Raw genomic sequence first — 20,975 nt, 5'->3', positions numbered from 1 at the left:
TCATGCTTGGAGAGGGTGTCCTTACACTCTGTTTGCAGCGGATCCTGCCAAGAGAAGGTTTCATGACTTGGTCCATAACTCACACCCAATGTGCCCACCCATGTACCAGCCACCTTGGTTCTAGCTTGTCTCTGTGTTACTGAGGTGAACTGGAGCTGGTCCCTGAGGCAGCTGTTACCATGTCACAAGCTGAACTGCTAAGTGACAGCTAGTTCCAAGTCATGCAGCCAAGAGGAAAGATATATATTTTCTCTCTTCTAGAGACTTGAAGAATATTGCTCCAAGCAGGCTCTTTGCCAAGATAAGCTGACTTTTCACATATAGTTTTCTTCTTTTTGGCTGTTCAGTATACCCATGGGGAACAGGGAATACAAGCATTTTATCAGGGCCACAGAAAATTTCACATTTGTCATAAGGCGTCACAGGGCAGGTCAACCAATGAGCTCAGTCTATAGGCTCAAGTCTAGACCTAGTCCCTGATATCTGCGCATGGATTTATTATTCTTGTGAGCATACCTATAGCACTGACATCAGCTTGGGACTTGCTCATAAACTTTGATGACTACACTCCAAATATTCAAAGAGTTTTCATGTCATGCACCCAAGCCAGTTCCACAAAACCAGATAGTGAAGAAATGTCTCAGCTCTATTCCAATGGGAAACTTTAATGGATCAGACAGAACATCACTGTCTCATTCATAATCCTCCAAATATGCTGTAATGAGGTGCATTTAGGACATTGTTTCTTAATCTTTTTTAGAACGTGAATCTCTGTAAGACTCAGATGCAATTTATAGATATTCTCTAAAGGACAATACACATAAAATTTTGCAAACAATTTCCAAGAATTCACAATTGTTCAAAGACTTTCCACATATTTCAAAGGTTGGGTGTTACAGTAACCCATTAATAAATAATCTGAATTGGCCTCTGAGGACATGAACCAGACTCAGGAAGGTGGTTTGCAGCATTTTTATTTTTCCAATTAATCGTTTTATTTATAAAATAACTAAATTAATATTTATTGAACATGTGCTCTGAGCCAAACACTTAGCTAAGTCCTCTACATTTGAATCCTATGAGGTAATGTTAGCATTTTCTTTTCCAGCTGAAGGCTCACAAACTGAGGCTTACACAGATTAAGTGACTTCCCCAAAGATACAATCTAATAAATGACAACCAAGATTCTAATTCAATCTCTGGACTTCACCCCTAACTTTATCCAACCAGCCTGCCAATTAATCAACCAGGACCAAAATTAAAAAACCACTATTTTTTGAGAAATGTATTGGTAGGCATTCTATTGTTATTTCTGTAGACTAAAAGTTACGGTTCTGCTGGGTCAAAGACATTCCAAACTGGGCAATGAACCAGAGGAGCTTGGGTGACTAGAGAGTCCCCTAAAATGCCAGAGGCACAGGAGGAAGTTCTTAAACAAGAGGAAATAGGGACAGGTAGCAACTATTCTGGCAAACACACTCATAGACCATTAAAGAGTTCATTTTCACCACCTCTATTAAACCTCACATTGAATCAGACTACTATCAGTCCACAATTCTTTAAGGAAACCCTTGGGGCCAGGTATGTTACAGAATTGAGAATTTTTCCATTTAGAAAAGGAAACACAGTCCTCTAACGCCACCAGCATGCTGTGGAGCAGCACTCTTTAATCAACATATTAATATCTCTGTAGTAAAACATACAAGTAGTCACACAAAGTGTGATAAATAGGCGATACAGAGCCTCATTACAGGGCGGGTCAAGTTCTCTCACCAGATAAGTTCAGATTGGGTCATGTTTTGCTGCCAAGTGAGTTATAAAAATATAATTTTTAGAGCTCTAAGGATTTCAGAATTACAGATAAGAAATATGGACCTTGACTGTTTACCACCAATGGTATAGACCACAGGTCAGCAAACTGGTCTGCAGGCCAAATGGAGTCTGCTGTCTGTTTTCATAAATCAGGTTTTATGGGAACACAGTCACACCCACTTATTTAGAACCTGTCTCTGGCTGCTTTCACACTATATGGGCAGCGTTGAGTAGTTTCAGCCGAGACCATCTCACAAAGCTTCACAATATTGACTGTCCCTTTAGAGCAAAAGTTTTCTGACCCTCTTAGAGAGAGTCCATTGAGAACTAAGGTTTAGGAGGTCTAGCCACTGCCTGGGACCGACCATAATTGGGCAGGGGAAACATGGAGAGTCAACATCAGAACATCGGACTAAGTACAATTGACTATTTAAAGCAAGAATTTCAACATTATATTGTGGGATTGATTAAGTATGGGGATGTAAACTATTTGGCAACACAGCATAAAGAAAGGGGGTCTAGAATTCTACAACAGCAAGTTTCTTATAATTTACACTAAATAGAATAAGATAAAGAAAGAATGCATATTTAATCCCTTAGCAAGGGGAATAGCTAAAAAGCCAATAGAATACTTTTAAAAAATTGATTAATCCAAGAGGCAAGAAAAGAGGAATGGGTGGACGTAAACAGATGTGACAAATAGAAAGTAAGGCTAGAACACTAGAAATTTGAAGATACTGAGCTGGTTTGCACAAGGGTTCTTAATATGTGGCTCTACCCACAGAAGGACTTCAGAGATGATTTGTTTTTAATTTCCTAACTTTCCTTGGGGCAAAAATGGAGTCTCAGAGAGAGGAAGAGTTGCGCCCACTCTCATGCAGTCAATTAGTAGTAGAACAAGGACAGTACGCAATTCCCAGGCACAATCATTAAATTCAAATGAGGAGAATGTAACTTAGTTTTCTTTTCTTTTTTTTCCCCCCATTTTCTTTATGTTACATGTGAAATGGTTCTATGTATATCCTGGAAAAAGATTTCATTATTAGTTACCATTAAAGGACTTGGTCAAAACCACCTTGTGGTTTCTCTCTAATCTCTGATAATCCAACCCCAAAGACACAGATCATTGTAATTGCTTTGTTGTGTGGACTGGAGCTTAAAGTGTCTATTTTCTAGACCAACAGACAATTTACCACATATTTAAGAATCAAACTCTAAAACACACACACACACACACACACATACACACACACACATACACACACACACACCCCTAAGCATTAGAATTCTAGACTGAGAGGATAAAAGAGCTATATAAATCTAAATTTCTGCACAATCCCTTCCCCCCCTCATGATGTTGCCATTTTCCTGACAATCTTGCTTTATCCCTGTTGGGTAAAGAAAACCTCACTATCTTCTGAGGAAGGAAGGCTGCTCTAATTTTCAGAGAGTTTAACCACTTAGAAAGTTCTTCAATTCTGCTAAACTGAACCCTGCCTGCCTCTAGTTTCTATTTAATGCTTTAATAGGACTTTTTTTTCTTTTTGGTTAGAACACATTTTATCTGTTCTATTTTGGTGTTGAATGCTATATAAAATTCATTTTTAAAAAATTTCAGTATATTTTGACCATGAACTGTGGCCAGTTAAGGAAGAGCTACAAGGGGAGGCAGAGAGAAAGGAGAAAGAAGGGAGAGATATTACAGAGGACAGGTCACATATACCACACAGTGATGAGAAAGAAGTTTCAGGAGCAGAAAGATGTAGAAACCAAGAGACTCAGTGAAAGAGCAAAAGAGCAAGACAGTAAGAAAGAGAGGGAATTGAATAATGGGAAAACAATTGCAGGAATCCATTATGTGTTTTAATTCTTAACTAAAATCTAACTAAGAGTATTTTTCAAACACTCACTTTCTCTCACTTATGATGGAGAATAAAACCTATATCCCATCTCTGAAAATTGAAAGAATTCATACCAATTGACAAGTGAAGGGAGAAATCTTTTTTTATGGAGAATTATTTACCTATTTCTTTTTCTAATGTACTGCTACCAAAGATTTTTACAGCAATGTTATCATTTCATTGACCAAACAATTAGTGATACCATCTCTGTATTTCTCTTGTAGATAAGAAATAATTACCAGAACTCTAAAAGCTAATTCCATGAGGAGGATTCATTATCTCTAACACAGTTAAAACAGGTTGACAGGTTTGAACCAAAATTAAGGTTTAACTTTTCTTGAAATCTCTTCCCTGTCAAATATAACATTTTCTGTTCTATGCAGTTTTCATATTTATTTTGCAAAAATTGGATCTCTCCACATTTTACCGTTTCTCCTACATAAAACAGAGTTCTTGCAATCGAGGAACAGTGAAAGTTCGTTCTTCACTCTGTCAAATAGATATGGAACAGTCTAATGGAGAAGAACATTGGATTAGAAGTCTAAAGGCTGAGTTTCAGTTTCCTCTGCCACTTGCATACTCCGCAACATGGTACAACTCAATAACCTAGCCAAGCTCCGGTTTCATTATCTGTAAAATTCACAATATGGATAGACCTGGAGAGAGTTAAAGATGGGTAGGAATGGCTTGAGCCTTCCTTGGGGTGAGCAGTGAAACCCTCATAGCTCTTCAAATTAGCAGCAGCAAAGAAAGAAGCTTCCTGACACTGATGATTCTTTCTTTTTCCCAGCCTAGAATGTTCAAAGCTTATTTGCTCACAGTCTTTATTGGCTCACACAGAGTACCTTTGGAAGTCTCCGGAGCCCATGTATTTGAAGTAGTCAATGACATAATATATGAGTTTCTTCTGTAGCCTTAGTGCTCTATTTTCGAATATCTCAACTCATTGTATGCATAGTAACCCTTGGATAACTGTGACAGTGGGAAGGTTTAGGACTCAGTTATGTATCCTGTAGACTGGTACTTTGGGCTTAGAAGTGGACTTGAGACAGTTACTCAAAACTCTTACTGAAAATAAAACACTTTAGGATGATCCTTAAGCTACTGAACAGCTAACAAATTTAAGAATGAATTAGCATTCTGAAAAAGATACTACTGTAAAATATTGTGATTAGGAGTAAAAACAGAATGGTATCCCTTTACAGTGTAGATCCAAACAGACTAATGTCAGATTTGTTCTTAACATTTCCTTACTGAGCATTGGTCTGACTATGGTCACCTGGTCACTGGAACCCAAAAGCTAGAAAGTTTTCCATCCTTGTAAATTTCCAGATAGCTAACTATGCTGAGCGTGGAAAGATGGAAGGGGAATTTTCAAAGCCCATCTGCCCATCCTATAAGTCCTAGGAGGTAAAAGCATAGGTTTCTATGTGAAGACATTGTGTACCTAAGACATACCCACAGTTATGTCTACAGGAGTTGCTCATCCACTGTCCTGACATTGGAAAATTATTTCAAAAATACTTCTCTGGAAATGTTCTTGCACACAAGAAAAATCTTACAAATAAGAACATTAATTTTCCCTCTTTACACTCTCTATCCCCATACTCAAAATGAGAACAATAGCTAATAAAGGCTGAGAACTCACAAAGTATTAGTAGCTTCCAGCATTTTTACGTTGCATAAGGTGCTTTAGAAGCTATTTTCAGACTTATTTTATTTTATTTATTTTAATTCCAGTTAATTAACATACAGTGTGATATTAGTTTCAGGTGTACAATATAGTGACAACAATTCCATACATCACCCAGTGCTCATCACAACAGGTACACTCCTTAATCCCCATCACCTGTTTCACCCAACACCCCACCCATCCCTCCTCTGGTAACCATCAGTTTGTTCTCTATACCTAAGAGTCTGTTTCTTGACTTATATCTCCCTCTCTCCCTTTTTTCCCTTTGCTAGTTTGTTTTGTTTCTTAAATTCCATATTTGAGTAAAATCATGTGGTATTTGTATTTCTGACTGATTTATTTCATGTAGCATTAAACTCTCTAGCTCTATCCGCGTCATTGCAAATGGTAAGATTTTATTCTTTTTTATGGCTGAATAATATTCCAGTATATATATAACTCTCCTTTATCCATCCATCAATCAATAGACATTTGGGCTGCTTCCATATCTGCAATATCCATTATGGTAAATAATGCTGCTATAGACATAAGGGTGCATGTTGCCCTTTGAATTAGTGTTTTTGTATTTTTTGGATAAATACTCAGTAGTGTGATTGCTGGATTGTGGGGTACTTCTGTTTTTAACCTTTTGAGGAACCACCATATTGTTTTCCAGAGAGGCTGCACCAGTTTGCATTCCCACCAACAGTGCACAAGGGTTCCTTTTTCTCCACATCCTTGCCAACACCTGTTGTTTCTTACATTGTTGATTTTAGCCACTCAGACAGGTCCAAGTGATGTCTCGTTATAGTTTTGATTTGCACTTCCTTGATGGTAAGTGATGATGAACCTCTTTCCATGTGTCTGTTAGCTATCTAAATGTCTTCTTTGGAGAAATGTCTATTCATGTCTTCTGTCGTTTTTTCATTGGATTATTTGTTTATTGGGTGTTGACTTTTATAAGTTCTTTATATATTTTGGATGCCAACCCTTCATAGGATATGTCATTTGTAAATATCTTCTCCCATTCCAAAGGTTGCCTTTTGGTTTTGTTGGTTGTTTCCTTCACTGTGCAGAAGATTTTCATTTTGATGAAGTCCCAATAGTTTATTTTTGCTTTTGTTTCCCTTGCCTCAGGAGACATATCTAGAAAAATGTTGCTATGGTTGATGTAAAAGAAATTACTGCCTGTGCCCTCTTCAAGGATTTTTATGGTTTCAGGTCTCATGTTTAGGTATTTAATCCATTTTGAGTTTATTTTTGTGAATGGTAAAAGAAAGTGGTCCAGTTTCATTCTTTTGCATATTGCTGTCCAGTTTTCCCAGCACTACTTGTTGAAGAGACTCTTTTCTCCATTGGACATTCTTTCCTGCTTTGTTAAAAATTAATTCGCCATATAGTTGTGAGTTTATTTCTGGGTTTTCTATTCTATCCTATTAATCTCTGTGTCTGTTTTTATGCCAGTACAATACTGTCTTGATCAATACAGCTTTTTCATATGACTTAAAGTCCAGAATTTTGATATTTCCAGCTTTGTTTGCTTTTTCAAGATTGCTTTGGCTATGTGGGTCTTTTGTGGTTCCATACAAATTTTAGCATTGTTTGTTCTAGCTGTATGAAAAATGCTGTTGGTATTTTCATAGGGATTGCATTAAATGCATACATAGCTTTCAGTAATATAGACATTTTAACAATATTTGTTCTTCCAACCCATGAGCATGGAATGTCTTTCCAATTTTTTGTGTCTTCTTCAGTCTCTTTCATCAGTGTTTTATACTTTTCAGAGTACAGGTCTTTCAATTCTTTGTTTAGTTTTATTCCTAGGTATCTTATTATGTTGGTGCCATTGTAAATGGGATTGTTTTCTTAATTTCTCTTTCTGCTGCTTCATTATTGGTATATAGATACGCAGCAGATTTCTGTACATTGATTTTGTATCCTTTGACTCTACTGAATTTGCTTATCAGTTCTAGCTGTTTTTTTGGTAGAATTTTTTGATTCTATATATATAGTATGATATCATCTGCAGATAGTGAAAGTTTCACTTCTTCCTCACCGATTTGGATGCCTTATTGTTGTTGTTGTTGTTGTTGTTGTTGTCTGATTGCTGTGGCTATGACTTCCAGTACTATGCTGAATAAAAGTCATGTGGGGTACTTGGCTGGCTCAGTTGGTAGAGTATATGCCTCTTAATCTAGGGATCGTGAGTTCGAGTCCCATGTTGGGTGTAAGAGATTGGTTAGAAAAATTTTTTTAAATTTTTTAATTAAAGATTTTATTTATTTATCCATTCATTCATTCATTCGTTCTTTATTTATTTATTTAGAGAGCATGCCAGTGCATGTGGGGGGAGGGGCGGGAGGGAAAGGGGAAGGGAGAGAACCTCCAGGAGACTTGCCTGAGTGCAGAGCTGATCACAGGGCTCCATCCCACTGCAAAATCATGACCTGAGCTGAAACCAAGAGTCAGATGCTCAACCAACTAAGCCACCAAGGCACCCCAAATAAAATTATTTTTTTAAAAAAAAGTGGTGAGTGTGGACATCCTTGTCTTGTTCCTAATCTTATGGGAAAAGTTCTCGGTTTTTCCCCATTAAGGATGATGTTAGCTGTGGGTTTTTCATATATGGCCTTTATTATGTTGAGGTATGTTCCCTCTAAAGCTACTTTGCTGAGGGTTTTTTAATCATAAATAGATGTAGTACTTTGACAAGTGCTTTTCAGCATCTATTGCAATGATTATATAGTTCTTATCCTTTCTCTTATTGATATGATGTATCACAGTGATTGATTTGGGAATATCGAACCACTTTTGCAATCCAGGAATATATCCTACTTGTTCATGGTGAATGATTTCTTTTTAATGTATTGTTGAATTTGGTTTGCTGGTGTTTTTTTGAGAATTTTTGCATCTATGTCCATCAGGGATATTGGCCTGTAGTTCTCTTTTTTAGTGGTATCTTTATCTGTTTTTTTGTTTCAGGGTATTGCTGGCCTCATAGAATGAATTTGGAAGTTTTCCTTCCTGTTCTATTTTTTGGAATAGTTTGAGAAGAATAGGTATTAAGTCTTCTTGAAGTGTTTGGTAGAATTTGCCTGTGAAGCCACCTGGTCCTGCTTTTTCTTGTTGGGAATTTTTGATTTCTGATTCAATTTTTATGCTGGTTATTGATCTGGTTTCTATTTCTTCCTGCTTCAGTTTTTGTAGTTTATATGTTTCTAGGAATTTATCCATTTCTCCCAGGTTGTCCAGTTTATTAGCATATAGTTTTCATAATATGCCCTTAAAATCATTTGTATTTTTGTGGTGTTGGTTGTTATTTCTCCTCTCTCATTTGTGATTTTATTTATTTGAGTCCTTTCTCTTTTTTTCTTGATAAAGTTGGGTAGAGATTTATCAATTTTATTGTCATTTTCAAAAAGCCAGATCCTGGTTTCATCGATTTGTTCTTTCGGGGTTTTCTGTTGTTGTTTTGTTGTTGTTTTAGTTTCTGTATCATTTATTTCTGCTCTAATCTTTATTATTTCCTTCCTTCTTCTGATTTTAGGTTTTGTTTCTTGTTCTTTTTCTAGCTCCTTTCAGTGTAAGAATGTTTGAGATTTTTCTTGCTTCTTGAGGGAGGCCTATATGGCTATAAATTTCCCTCTTAGAACTGCTTCTGCTGCATCCCAAATGTTTTAGACTGTTGTGTTTTCGTTTTCATTTGTTTCCATATTTTTTTTATTTCTCCTTTTATGTTCTGATTGACCCATTCATTTTGTAGTAGCATGTTATTTAACCTCCATGTATTTGTGGCCCCTCCAGGTTTTTTCTTGTGTTTGACTTCTAATTTCATAGTGTTGTGGTCAGGTCATGCATGGTATGACTTTGATCTTCTTGAATTTGTTGAGGCTTGTTTTGTGGGCCAATATATGATCTATTCTGGACATTGTTCCTGGTGCACTTAAAAAGAATGTGTATTCTGCTGTTTTAGGATGAAATATTCTGTTAAATCCATCTGTTCCAGTGTGTCATTCAAAGCCATTTTTCCTTGTTGATTTTCTGTTTAGATAATCTGTCCTTTGATGCAAGTGGAGTGTTAAAGTCCCCTGCTATTATTGTATTATTATAGATTAGTTCCTTTATGTTTGTTATTAACAGTTTTATGTATTTGGGTGCTCCTATGTTGGGTGTGCATTTATTATTATATGTTACAGTCTTTGTTTTAAAGACTTTGTTTTAAAGTCCATTTTGTCAGAGGTAAGTATTAACTATTCCAGCTTTCTTTTGACATTCATTTGCATAATAAATGTTCCTCCATCCCCTCACTTTCAATCTGCAGGTGTCTTTAGGTCTAAAAAGAGTCCCTTGTAGGCAGCATATAGATGGGTCTTATTTTTTATCCATTCATCCCCCTATGTCTTTTGACTGGAGCATTTACTCCACTTACATTTAAAGTAATTATTGATAGATACGTACTAATTGTCATTTTATTGTTTGTTTTGTGGTTGTTTCTGAAAATTTTCTCTTATCCTTTTCTTTTCTTTCTTTTGTTGTTTCTTTCTTACTTTCATTCTTTCTTTTATGTTTTGCTGATTTTCTTTAGTCATATATTTGGATTTCTTTCCTTTTATTCTTTGCATATTTATTAGTGGTTTTTGATACATGGTTACCAATAGGTTGGTATATAACCTCTTCTGCATATAGCAGTCTATATCGAGTTGATGGTCATTTAAGATTGAACCCATTTTTTACTCCTCTCCTCCCCACATTTTAGGTATATGTTATTATATTTTACATCCTTTTATTTTGTGAGTTCCTTGACTGATTTTTATGGGAATATTAATTTTTACTGCTTTTGTATTTCCATTATACTTTCACTTTTGGTCTGTGTTTTCCACTTAAACAGTCTCCTTTAATATTTCTTGCAGTCTCCTTTAATACTTCTGGTTAAGTGGTCATGAACTCCTTTAGTTTTTGTTTGTCTGGGAAATTCTTTATCTTTCCTTCTATTCTGAATGATAGCCTTGCTAGATAGAGTGTTCTTGGCTGCAGAATTTTCTCATTTAGCACTTTGAATATATCATGCCACCGTCTTCTGGCTTGCAAAGTTTCTGCTGAAAAAACTCCGCTGATAGCCCTATGGGGTTTCCCTTGTTTCTAACTGTCTTCTTTTCTCTTGCTGATTTAAACATTTTTATCACTACATTTTCCTATTTTATTTATGATATGTCTTGGTGTGGGTCTGCTTTTGTTGATTTTGTTGGGGGTTCTCTGTGCCTCCTGGATCTAGGTATCTGTGTCCTTCCCCAGGTAAACGAAGCTTTCAGCTATTATTTCTTCAAATAAATTTTCTGCCCCCTTTTCTCTCTTCTTCTTCTTCTGGGGTCCCTATTATATGAATGCTATTGTGTTCGATGGAGTCACCGATTTCCCTAAGTATATTCTTGTTTTGCATAATTCTGTATTCTCTGTATTCTCTCTTTTATTCAGCTTGATCACTTTCCATTGCTCTGAATTCTAGGTCATTAATTTATTCCTCTGCTTCTCCCAGCCTGCTTTCATTCCATCAAGCATGTTTCTCATTTCTTTTATTGAACCTTTTATCTCTGCTATGTTACTGCTTATCTGTGTCAAGGGTCTCATTCATGTCTTACACTCCTTTCTCAAGGCCAGTGAGTATCTTTATGTTTATTACTTTAAATTTTCTATCAGGCATGTTACTGATATCTGTTTCACTTAGATCTCTGGCAGTGACCTTGTCATGTTCTTTCATTTGGGACAAATTCCTCTATCTTCTCATTTTGTCTAAGTCTCTGTGACTATGTTAGGAAATTCACCTACTTCTCCTGTTCTTGAGGGTAATGGCCTTATGAAGAAGAGGTCCTGTAGTGCTTACAGTGTATTATCCCCTGTTTCCCAGAGCCTGGGACTTCAACGAGTAGCTCTAGTGTGTGCTGCATGTGCTCTGCTGTTGTGCCCTGGCCACTTTATCCATTAGGCTAGTCATCTGCAGAGGTTCTCTTTGTCTGTTGTGGGCAGTGTTGGGTCCCTGGTCTGAATGTGGCTCATTTTTACTAGGTGTGCTCTGGTCTGCTTGTGCAATGAGAACTGTCATCACTGCCTCCTGAACCAAGGCCCTGAAAACTCCTGCATGAGGAGATGTGGTGTGAGCTGGGGTTTTGTCCCGTCCTGTTGGGGAGGCAGCTGGTCATGCTGGCATTTAGGCAGGCGTGATTGGGAAGGGCCGTTGCCCTGGAGCATGGGTCATGGTGTGGTGTAGCAAGTCAGATAATGAGAGGTCAGTGCTGGGCTTGTTACCACAGGTGGCTCTGTGTTTACACTGAGGGGCAGTGCAGGGAAATGGTGCCTTCCAGTTTCTTCATTCCTGGAGGGGTCTCTCTGTGAATGGTGCTTCTCTGGGACATGCTCCAAGATGAGCAGATAACCTCCCCACTATGTGCCTCAGACAATTTCCAGCTTGCTGTTTCCATGCTGCATGTCTGCTGATCATTTGCCTGCCTCTTCTATAAGAGTAGCACCAATATCCTCCAGGTTCTCCTGGAGCCAAGCCCACTGACCTTTAGAACTCTAGGCTTTAAGCCCCACTGACTGCAAGAACTCATGAAATTCAGGCCCTCTTGCCTTCCTAGTCAATTTGTATGGGGATTTGTTTTCTTCAGGTACTCCCCTGTGTGTTGGTATGTCTTTCACCCTTCTCTGCAACCGTGGCTCCCTCCCCACCACAGCAGCCATGACCTGTTTCTCTCAAACTGAGTCTCCACACTTCCTACCTTCTTCAGTGAGGCCTCTTCTCTGTTGTGGAGTTTGTTCTACTAGTCTTCAGGTTGATTTCTAGGGTATTTTGGATGATTTGATAGTTATCTAGTTGTACTTGAGGAACAAGACAAGTCTAGGATCCTCCTACTCTGCTGCCATCTTCCAGCCTCATAAATTCTTTTCAGACTTATTTTAAACATCATTCCTGAAAGTATCTTTTATACAATGAGTTTAGCCATTGATAAAGGGTAAGAAAAAAAAAGGTAAGATCAGGTCCAGATTATCCCCACATTCCCTAAAGCCGAAGACAAGATTAAAGGTTTCCAAATTTCTTAACTTGGTTAGTAAAGGAAAATTTTGTCATTTTATTTAAGTGGAGATAAAAACCTTTCTATCTTTTTTAGAAGACTAACAGTAGTACTTGTTTAAACTTCTTGAAGTTATTTCAAAACTGTCTTTCATCCTGCTGAGGTCAAGTCACCTTCTCACATGGGATTATCTTCTATTTCAGGTATAAGCTTGATGTTTTAAAAAAAAAAAGTCTCAAGAGAAAGTGAAGCCAACAGGCTTTTTTGCTATTCTAAGCTTAGTGACATGGAAAATTCCAGTGTCACTAATATGACAGTAGATACATTTTTGGGAAATGAAGTCTATTGCTTTTCCTTAGCTGAAAACTTATATCCTTAGCTAAATAATCATTATATTCTTGTTCTTAAGGTATGAAATAATGAATTTCAAGGAAATGGGAAAAGATTATTTTGACTATATCAATGTTGGAAGCTGGGACAATGGAGAATTAAAAATGGATGATGATGAAGTATGGTCCAAGAAAAACAACATCATCAGATCCGTGTGCAGTGAACCATGTGAGAAAGGCCAGATAAAGGTAAAATGGAGTCCATGTTTTTTTAAATTTTTGTCATAAATTAAAGTGTTCACTATCATTGGCTATTTCTTTTTTAAAAAAAGAGATTGATTTATTTATTTGAGAGAGAGAGAATGTATGTGTGTGCACATGCAGTGGAGGCAGGTTGGAGGAACAGAGGAAGAGGGAAAGAATCCCAAGCAGACTCTGCACTGAGCATTCAGCCTGACACAAGGTTCAGTCTCACAACCCTGATATCATGACCTGAGCAGAAACCAAGATTTGGACACTCAACCAACTAGGCCACCCAGGTGCCTCATCATTGGCTATTTCTAAAACATTTAGATATTTGTCTTTTTACATTATAAGCTTCTAATGTCAGAAATTGTGTTTTGTGGGGTTTTTGTTGTTGTTGTTTTTTACTTTTCTCTCATTAATTCCTTTTGCTAGTATGACCCACAATAATCTTAGTGATTGGACTGATTGAACCAGCTGATGAGTCTTGTTTGCCCACACCCTTTATACTCTTGTAAATCTTTTAAAGACCTGCTTCTTGGGGATAAATAGTTCACAGTTGGAAACCACATTAATTTCTAATTAACAAATATTTATCAAGCTCCTACTAATGTAATAGTTTATATCAATGGGGCAAAAATAAGTAACACACATTTACTGCCAGAAGATATATAGTCTAGATGAGGAAAAATATCATGGGCACAAATAAGCAACATCATATAAAATGCGATGACTTCATTAAGAAAGAAAGAAAAAAACAGATGTATATAAGTTCATATAAAATAAAGGGAGAGATTTCTTCTGAGTAAAATATCAGACACTGAACCATGAAGAATGGATATGATTTCAGAGAGAGATGTGGGAAAATGATCACTTATGTAGAAGGAACAGTAATAGGCAAGATACAGAAGTAGTTGATTGAAGACTGTTCTGGAATAACAGTGAATAATCTAGGGTTCATTGCTTTAAATAGTTATTATAAAAGAGAAAGTCAAAATGATAGATTGAAGCCACATTTGTGGGGAGTTTTGAATGTCAAACTAAGCAGGTTGAACTTAATTTTTATTAACCAGGAGTCAAAGTAATCTTGACAAAGATGTTGACATAAGGTGGACTATAGTAGGTGAGATGTACGAGTAGTTGTGAAACATGAATAGAGAAAGAAGAGACAAGTAAGAAGGACACTGTGATAATGATGACAAGAACCCTGGATTATGGAAGAAACAGTGAGAATGGAGAGGGAGCGGGGAGATATTTAAGAGAAATATCATATAGAGAGGTATACTCAGTGAGCCCTGGCTACCAACTGGATGTAGGGTTGGAGAAGAAAAAGAAGTCTATGACAATCTATTGCAATTTCAATTCTTAGTAACTAGAAAGTGTCATAGTCAAGCATAGAAAAATGGGAATGGCTTTAGAGAAAGGCAGTGGGTTAGTTTGGTGGGCTGTTGGTTTTGAGATATCTAGGCAGTGATAGAAAACACTGGTCTACAACACTGAGTAATAAGGCTGAAGATACAGATTTAGAAGTTAATTGAATAGAGCTGAAATTGGAGCTGTTTGAGTAGATCAGTCACTGAACCTGAAAGTATACAGAGAAAATAAATGTAGACCAAAAATAGATATTGAAGATCTGCATTGAAAGCATAAAGGAAGAAGAAAAGGTAGAGTGAGGAACAACAGGTTTAGAGGGAGATAGAACCAGAGAGCACACGGTCATGTAAGGTGGTGTTCAGTGGAAGAGAGAGGTCAAGGAAGACAAGAACTGAGGGAAAGACAGGAAAATTGTGGTTAGCCCTTCATCTGGGGCCTTCTGGAAACAGAACTTGGAGATTAAAAAGGATAGAAGGATAACAGAGCAGCAAGAAGTGTGTGGTGAAAAGCAGGTAAGGGGCAGTCCTGGTAGTTTGAGGACATTGAAAAGTTACTTTTAGGCTAAGTAAGTTCTGGCCACACTTAGAGGAAATAAAAAGTCATGAAAGAAAGAATGAGGATATAATAAAAATAGAAAGAAGTTTAGTTATTGGGGTATAATGCCTTAGGGGAAGAAAAACGATATCAAAATAATTTATTCATCAAATAGTTATTGAAATACTACAGTACCACATTTCAAGCACTGTATACACCTGGAGCAGTTTACCTTGGTCTTTTCAATCAACCTCGTATTTACTCTGTTTGGAACATTTGAGGTATTCATTCACTGGTGATTACAAATGAAACTGAAATAATTCAGTATTAATTCTAAAATCTTCAAGGGGTAATTCTGAAGATTTGGTAAGCATAAGACCAGAAAGAAGAAAGACAAAGTAAATAAAGATAAATATAAATTTATTAATATCTGCTAAATGGCACAGTAGCTTGTGGAGTAGCTAAAAATTTCTGTATGTTTTGTTATGGTATACAACAAGGGTTAGTAAACCACAGCCCATGTGCCAAATCCAGTCTGCTGCCTGGTTTTGTAAATAAATTTTTATTGAGGGGGTCCTGGGTGGCTCAGTCGGTTAAGTGTCTGACTCTTGATTTCAGCTTAGATCTGATCTCAGGGTCCTGGGATCAAGCCCACATCAGGCTCCATGCTCAGTGGGTAGTCTGCTTGAGATTCTCTCTCTCTCTCCCTTTGTCCCTCCCCTCACTCATGTGTGTGCATGCGCGCGCTCTCTCTCTCTTTCAAATAAATAAATAAATCTTTTAAAAAATAAAGTTTTATTGAAGTACACCATGCTAATTTGTTTCTGTATTGTCTATGCCTGCTTTCATGCTATAATAAATAGAGTTGAAGAGTTGAGTTGCAGGAGAGACAGTCTGGCCCACAAAGCCAAAAATACTATCTGGTCCTTTGCAGAAAAAGTTTGCTAACCCTTAATATTCAGTGACAGTCTGCATCTTGTCCAGTCATCTTGCAATTAGACTCTGTGTGTGAAATTCTTTTTAGACTCACTCAGAATACTGATTGTTCATAATTTCCATTTCCTCCTGTAGAAAGATAAGCCTTTGTAAGCTACCACATGGACGTTATTTGTTTTGACATTTCACAGCAAGACAATTTGAACCTGTAACTTCAAAATGCTGAATGGCTGATTTGAGAGATTTTTTTATATATCCTTTTCCACCCCATTCTACTGGGAGTAACTTCCACGATGGAAGAATTTGACTCCCTAGTATCATATTTTTAATACTAGTTAATCTGTAATGTTTATTTAGTCTTTTTTCATCCCAAATTTTATTTTCCTAACCATATATCATTTCACTCCATTAAATATGCAAATGACAACATTTTCTTAATATGGCTTAAAGATGTCACTGAGCAATTTCATTAAAGATGTCAACACCTCATGCCATTTTTCCGATTTATTAACTTAGTGTCCATAGAAGTACACTTGGTCTGGCAAAGGTTCAAATGTGTTACATATTGTTATTCATAAAGAAAGCATGACTACTTCCAGGGTCTTCAAAAAGAATGGGAATCACTATGTAACAGAATTATCACTACCTCTTATACTCAAAATGAATATGAAACAGAACATATATATATATCTCAAATTAAAAAAGTAAAAAAAAATCAATTCTAAATGATCAGAAGCAGACATATCGAGCTGTCACCAGATTTTTTAAAAAGACTATAATACTGGAATTATTCTTGGAAAAGGAAAGGATCTTATTTTGGTAAAAAAAGAAAAAAAAACCTGAAATTTACACACCAGTGCAAACTAAAGCATGGGAGTGAACATGTTTTTAGAAGGAAAAATGCAACTGCTTTTGTTTACCATGCACTGCTAAGAAAGAGAATCCTTCAGTATTTTTTTTTTTTAAAGATTTTATCTATTCATTTGGCAGAGATACAGAGAGAAAACAAGTAGGCAGAGAGGCAGGCAGAGGGAGAGGAAGCAGGCTCCCCACCGAGCAGGGAGCCCGATGCGGGTCTCGATCCCAGGACCCTGGGACCATGACCTGAGCCGAAGGCAGCCGCTTAACCAACTGAGCCACCCAGGCACCCCTCCTTCAGTATTTCAAATGCTTGCTTGCATTACAAAATCTAGTAATTCTCCAACAATAGTTTTACCAAGTGTGGTTGAAATTACCTTAAGATCAAATTTATTTCTCTATATAAATATTTATATGCATATTACTAATAAAACACAACATTTTTAGAGTGTCCTACAGTTTACAAATCAGTGTGATATTTTATTTAATCCTCAGGAAAGCCAATAAATCTAGATATTATTTAAAAAGCATTGGTCTTGGGATCAGCTGGGGGACTGTTCAAAGCTGCACAATTTATTTAGTGGCTACAAGAAAGACTAGAACCCTGGTGCCTCTGATTCTCAAGGCCAGAACTCTTTCTACTACATCTTTCAAAATATCATGAACACTATCTTTATTGTTTTTAAGTTTTATTTTAATTCCAGTTAGTTATACATAGAGTGTTATATTAGTTTCAGGTATGCAATATAGTGATCCAGCACTTCCATACGTCACCCGATGCTCATCACGACAAGTGCCCTTCTTCATCCCCATCACCTATTTCCCCCATCCCCCCACCTGCCCCTGAACTCTACCTTTATATAGACTAATAAGGCTCTGCATTTATGAGCATTAGCCTTGAAGTCCAAAGGTTATTGTTTGAGACTTCATTTATCCATACATGTTATGTAAGCTCACTACACCTCAGTTCTCTCCCCTTTAAAAAAACAGAACCAAAAAAAACCAGCCACCTTCAACAGAGCCACTTTCATGTTTTAAAGAGATAACAGCATACGGCCTGGCACGCAGAAAACAGCCAATAAGTAGTATTATTATGAAGAATACTTTAGGTAGATTAAACAGGTCTAATTAGCAACTCTGCCTCACTTATCTGGTTATTTTAAGGAAAGGACGATTCAGACCCTCAGACCATTTTGTCATCATTTTCTCCTTGTGTGGTTGCAGTGTCAAGAGCCAGCAAAAGGGATAGAAAATACAAAGAAAGACGTGCCAGATTACACTTGTATATGGCTATCAATATCTAGACATTGTTACTATAGAAGGTCAGTTAGAGAGTGAGCATGGAGGACAAGGAGTATATGGTGTAATCATCACTGTGTCTTTTGTTATCACTGGTGATTAATCACAGTGTTAATTATTTATAGAAATGTTTAATGAATGCTGTCTCTATTCCACAGAGGTTATTCATGCACCAGTGGTGGAAAAAAATAAAAGACATCCATTTCTAAAGAATAACATCTGGGACTCCTTCAACTGTTAAATTATTTCAATTATTTTCCATTGCTTTAAAAAAATCTAACAGATGAAGGGGTATATAACAGTCTCAGTGACCTTATCCACCGTCATCCCAAGCAAATCAAAGCTACTAGAATAGGAGAGAATGAGCTGTGAGTTATTGAACCAGATTTTGAGTAGAAACAGAGACCAAGAGATGAACTCCAGAAAAAAAAAAAAATCATGTTCTACCTCTTAACTCAGTAGAAATTCCTAGTGATTTTTTGATCAATATGGGTAGAGTTTTGAACTGTAGCAGGTATATGATGTTTTTTGCTAAAAATTATTCAGCTAGTGGAGGGAAGCAAAGGTAAATTCAAAGGGTAAAAGTTCTTAATTTTAGAGAAAGACAGACACAGACTCTGGGGAAAATTCACCGTTACATATATACATATGTAAATGAATGTATTTATATATAAGCACAAACACAGGCACTTAATTAAATATAGATATCTAAAACTAAGTATCCAAAGACTTGCATTTAATTTAATTCCAGACCCTGGGTGCCTGGGTGGCTCAGTTGGTTAAGCGACTGCCTTCGGCTCAGGTCATGACCCTGGAGTCCTGGGATCGAGTCCCACATCCGGGTCTCTGCTCAGCAGGGAGTCTGCTTCTCCCTCTGACCCTCTTCCCTCTCATGCTCTCTATCTCTCATTCTCTCTCTCTCTCAAATAAATAAATAAAACCTTTAAAAAAATTAAAGTAAAAAATAATTCCAGACCCTGTGAGAGGGACCAACGAATTTTATGATGTAGACTGATCACTGAAACTCAGCTTCAGTTTCTGTGATTATAAAATGAGAATATTAATATATATACTGCCTATCTGATAACACTTGGAATAATTTATGTGAAAGCAATTTCTGTTTTTCAAAAGAGCATATTTGTATAATAGATTGCTGGATTTTCATCTATACAAAAAATAATGAAAATTTTAAATATTTACCTTAGGTGATCCGGAAGGGAGAAGTCAGCTGTTGTTGGACCTGTACACCCTGTAAAGAGAATGAGTATGTCTTTGATGAGTACACCTGCAAGGCGTGTCAGCTGGGGTCGTGGCCCACTGATGACCTGACAGGTATATGTATCACAATGTCAGCTGGGGTACATGCCTCAAAAATCAACTGCAAAAGGACACAGATATGGGTGGAGGGGGTCACTTCTCCAAGTATTTCTCATCTTGGTGGTCCTGTTCATGTGACAAATAATTCCCTTAGGGACAGAAGCCTTCCCAATGTCTGGGCTGATCACGAAAATCTTTACATCACAGGGAGAGATTGGTCAATATTCCCACCCTCACCCCCAAAGCAGATCAGAATTCCCAGGTTTTCTACTGGGTTTTTCAGCCCATCCTCAGAATATTCCCAGAAGGTCCTAAGCAGGGCCCCAGTTAACCATCATTTGAGGCGGGGAGAGAGAGAGCTGTTTGCCAGGAAAAGGCTAAAATATGTCATGACATATCCAAGATCAAAAAAAGTAGCACAGATTTGGGTGGAAGTTGGTCTAAAACTTTGCTACTCTTAGTACTTTTCCTTAGTCTAAACCACGAAGCTCTAACTAATGAGTTTTCGAATAATGTTAGCACAGGGTAAAACTCATCTCTGCTTGGGTTTTTGTTTTTGCTGTTGTTGTTTGTTTTGTTTGTTTGGCTTTTGTGTTGTTTTGGTTTGGGTTCTTTTTTTCTCCCAAACATGTAAAGGAATATGTCATTGTGTTCTCAAGATTATATTTCATAGCTATTTCTAATTTTTACAGTATAAAAACAGAATATAATACCTTTCATCTTTTCTTCCAATTTATTCAGTAAACATTTATTAAATGCATATACTACATGTCTATTTTCCTACCATTGAAATAAAGATATAGAAATAAATATGCAACATCTATCTTAAAGAAGTTAATAAGGGGGTGTCTGGATGGCTCAGTCAGTTAGCGGCTGACTCTTGATTTTGGCTGAGGTTGTAATCTCAGGGTCCTTGGACCAAGCCCCATGTCGTGTTCCACACTCAGTGGGGAGTTCTCTCTCTCCCTCTTCCTCTGCCCCTCCCCCCTAAAATAAATAAATAAATATTTTTAAGAAATTGAAGGGGGGAAATCGGAGGAGGAGACGAACCATGAAAGACTATGGACTCTGAGAAACCAACTGAGGGTTCTAGAGGGGAGGGGGTGGGGGATGGATATTAAAGAGGGCACGTATTGAATGGAGCACTGAGTGTTATATGCAAACAATGAATCATGGAACACTACATCAAAAACTAATGATGTAATGTATGATGATTAACATAACATAATAAAAAAATAAATAAAATTAAATTTAAAAAAAGGAAGTTAATAAAAGGAGTGTCTGGGTGGCTCAGTCAGTTAAGCAGCTGACTCTTGATTTTGGCTCAGTTTGTGATCTCAGGGTCCTTGGACTAGGGCCTACAACAGGTTCCACGCTCAGTGGGGAATCTGATTAAGGATTGTCTCTCTCCTTCTTCCTCTGCCCCTCCCCCCTAAAATAAATAAATAAATCTTAATAAAAAGAAGTTAATAATGGAGGCAAAAAAGTAAGAATATTAGTACAATATAATAAAAGGCAGATTTGTGGACATGGAATATGAGGAAAGGACCTAGACAACTTGGTTTTCAAGGAAAATAAGAGAAAAAACAGTCCAGGCAGAGGGCCCACCATGTGGGATGTCAGGTCATCTAGT

At 37.1% G+C, this 20,975-nt stretch overlaps 1 protein-coding gene across 3 annotated transcripts in view; it reads left to right on the top strand.

Moving 5' to 3' along the window:
- Window positions 1-20,975, top strand: part of GRM5 (glutamate metabotropic receptor 5) — a 573,056-nt gene that overhangs the window by 479,229 nt on the left and 72,852 nt on the right. For all 3 annotated transcript variants that reach the window (XM_088017413.1, XM_088017412.1, XM_028091712.2), the window contains exons 5-6: window positions 12,862-13,030; window positions 19,231-19,357. In XM_088017413.1, the coding sequence (XP_087873539.1) occupies window positions 12,862-13,030; window positions 19,231-19,357 (296 nt within the window). The remainder of the gene's footprint in view (window positions 1-12,861; window positions 13,031-19,230; window positions 19,358-20,975) is intronic.

The sequence above is a fragment of the Eumetopias jubatus genome, unplaced genomic scaffold, assembly GCF_037043125.1.
Source record: "Eumetopias jubatus isolate StellerSeaLion01/CBP00866 unplaced genomic scaffold, mEumJub1_p1.0 scaffold_13, whole genome shotgun sequence".
Classification (NCBI taxonomy): Eukaryota; Metazoa; Chordata; class Mammalia; order Carnivora; family Otariidae; genus Eumetopias; species Eumetopias jubatus.
The sequence above is the reverse complement of the archived record's forward strand: the minus strand, read 5'-3'. Positions and strand labels throughout refer to the sequence as shown.